The sequence below is a fragment of the Phanerochaete carnosa genome, assembly GCF_000300595.1.
Source record: "Phanerochaete carnosa HHB-10118-sp unplaced genomic scaffold PHACAscaffold_10, whole genome shotgun sequence".
Lineage (NCBI taxonomy): Eukaryota > Fungi > Basidiomycota > Agaricomycetes > Polyporales > Phanerochaetaceae > Phanerochaete > Phanerochaete carnosa.
The window spans coordinates 1632886-1635612 of NW_006767637.1; the positions used below are offsets into that span (position 1 = coordinate 1632886).

At 54.7% G+C, this 2727-nt stretch overlaps 1 protein-coding gene across 1 annotated transcript; it reads left to right on the forward strand.

Moving 5' to 3' along the window:
• Positions 1 to 73: 73 nt before the first annotated feature.
• Positions 74 to 2257, forward strand: PHACADRAFT_200145 (uncharacterized protein; the record flags this gene model as incomplete). The annotated part of the gene is made up of 4 exons (XM_007400408.1): positions 74 to 335; positions 827 to 1495; positions 1558 to 1621; positions 1684 to 2257. The coding sequence occupies 4 exons, from the start codon at positions 74 to 76 to the stop codon at positions 2255 to 2257; spliced, it is 1569 nt and encodes a 522-aa protein (XP_007400470.1).
• Between the last annotated feature and the right edge of the window lie 470 nt (positions 2258 to 2727).

Sequence of the window (2727 nt, forward strand, 5' to 3'; positions counted from 1 at the left end):
CGTGGGCGTAGCCCCGGCCTCCTATTTTATTCCCATTTTCTCCGATTTATTCCACGTTTATACGACCCTCCAAATGTCGTCAGCGCATCGGCGCCAGTTTACAAGTCCTAGCCGCGCGCTAACACCTCTAGAACGCATCACCAATGGGCACGCATCAGCGCATCAGCCGCGCCTGCATCGCCGCCGCCCCGTCGCCGCATCACGCTTCCTCGGTAACAGCCGCACTCCGATCTCCATCGGACATCCGATTCCCGTTGGCCCGACAACGTCATACGATATGACACACCGGCCCCCGTCCATCTCCGAGTCCGATCGGCAACGGACATCCTATCTCCGTCGGCCCGACAACGTCATACGATATGACACGCCGGCCCTCGTCCCCTAAACACTAGCAAATCGCCGTAGCACCGGTCGCTTATGTAATGCCTGGTCCGTGCGCACCCTGACTAGTATATAAGGACTCCCTTCGTCGCTACCTAGCCCCATCTCAACCTCTTGGTTTATTGGGCTAGGTAAGCCTTCATTTGTATCGTAGTACAATTGCTAATATAACTTGGTTTATTGGGCTAGCTAAACAAGCTAACACATCAGTCGCCAGACCTCGTCGGCGCCGCCTTCTGATTAGATCCACGCAAGTATCCCTCGTGGTGTGTCGACGCAAGTCCACATCATTAGGTTGAGATCTTCGTGCACCCGGACTACTCCCCCCTATCCAGTGCCCCGTGCACAGTTTTAAAAAAGTTTATTCCTACCGTTTGAAGAGTAAGTCTCTTCGGCGATTGGTGGCAGACGTACGCGCGTAGTGCTAATCCCTGCATAAAACCAGTGCCGAAGGATTTGCCCGACCGCCCCCGCGCTTTCAAACGCCTCGCGGACGAGCGTCACCCACGCCTCCGACGCGCGCTGCCCGAAGCCGTATTCGACCAACTCAGTCAAGAACGCGAAGCAGGCGCCCCACACCAGTACACCACCACCGAGCTCCGTGCCGTCGTTAGGCACGTCTCTACACTCCCGCCTCCGTCCACCGCTCTCCCTACCATCGACTGGGACGCAGTCGAGCAGGCCAAGCTCGCGGCTCACGACGACCGCCAGCACTTCCAGGCACAACGCAACCAAGCCCGCACTAGGCAAAACGCGCACGCCAGTGCCTCTTCCAGCCGCTCTCTAGCGGATCGCCTCACCGCCACCCTGACCTACACCCCCATCGCTCCAAAGCCCGTCACCATCGACTTCTCTCGCTACACGGCCGCCGACCTCACCCGTATCTTCGCGCCGAAATTCGCCGCCACCCTCAAGCGCTTCAACGTGCTCGAGTCGCTTGACTGCCCCGACGTTCTAACCGACGACATCAACGCCGTCTTCAAGCTTTGCGACCGCCTCGCTCACCTCGATCGCACCCTCAAGGACGTCTCACGCGTCATCAGCGTCGAGGAGTGGAACCGCTGGGACTCAGGATTGAAGCAGATCGGCGGGATCTCGTTCAAAGGACTGCGGCGTAACTGAGTCCAGATTTTCAAAGCACTTCGTGCGGTTTGGGTTAACGGATACTTCGATTAGAAAAGCTGGACGAATACATAGTTTTCGAATATATAGATTACGACGAGGAACGAATCCTCGATCCGTACGTACTAGACTACGCGCTCGACCATCTCGTCGAGTTAGAATTAGTACAATTATTCCTAGAACTCCCTTTCCACTTTCTATAAATCTGTTCTCCGTCCTATCGGACGAATCAGAAACAGTGGCAGACACTCGCCTAGTTTGCGCGGCCTTCGCTCACGTCTTCAACTTCGAAGAAGCTCGAGACTACTATTTGGATGAAAGAAGACAGTTAAACACTTGCACAAACTATCTCTGTCCAAATTGCTACTACGAGCACCAGACACGACCAGTCACCTCCGAGAACCCACCTTACCTGTTCATCAATAGCGAACAGGAAGGACGAATTCGCGAGCGATACCACCTAGAAGAACCCACCGAAGCAATGGACGTTCCACCCCCAGCACCACAACCCACCATGCAGGACGTATTAAATCTCATGGTCACACTGGTCCAAAACGTCAACAACCTCACGACGACTGTGAACCAGTTCGTAGCACATGCGCGCCAGCCGGTCGCCACGGTTTCTTCCACCAGGTCCCAGTCCTTCGTCGAAAAACCAGCCACTTTCGACGGCAAATCGTCCGAAAAAGCCAGATTGTTCCGCAGCGCCTTCCGCGTATACGTCCGAGGAAACAAAGAGATATTTGCCTCGTGAAACGCTCAAGACGTTATCATCCTCGACCATGCCGGCAACTGGATAATGGACCCGCTCAAAATGATCACCGGTATCCTATCCTTCATGACAGATGAAGCAGCGGTCTGGGCACGCCCTCACATCGACGAACTCTCCGACGGACGCACTCCATTCAACGCTGACTGGGACGAATTTGTCAAACAGTTCTCTGCTAAATTCGAACCTGTCGACGCGAAGAACGAGGCCAAGCAGAAGCTCATATCAATCAAACAGGGCGATCGGACTTTCGCGGATTATCTCTCTGACTTCGAGACTTACTCTCGTCGTACCGGCTGGTCAAATAACGACCTCTACGATCGTCTCAAGTCCGGGATGAATTCGGATTACCTCAACAGGCTGTCCTACTTCGCCCCCCTGGCCACAGACTACAACCAGGTGAAAAATTACGGAGCAACAATCGACTTGCAGAAAGCAGACCTGGCGGCCAATCA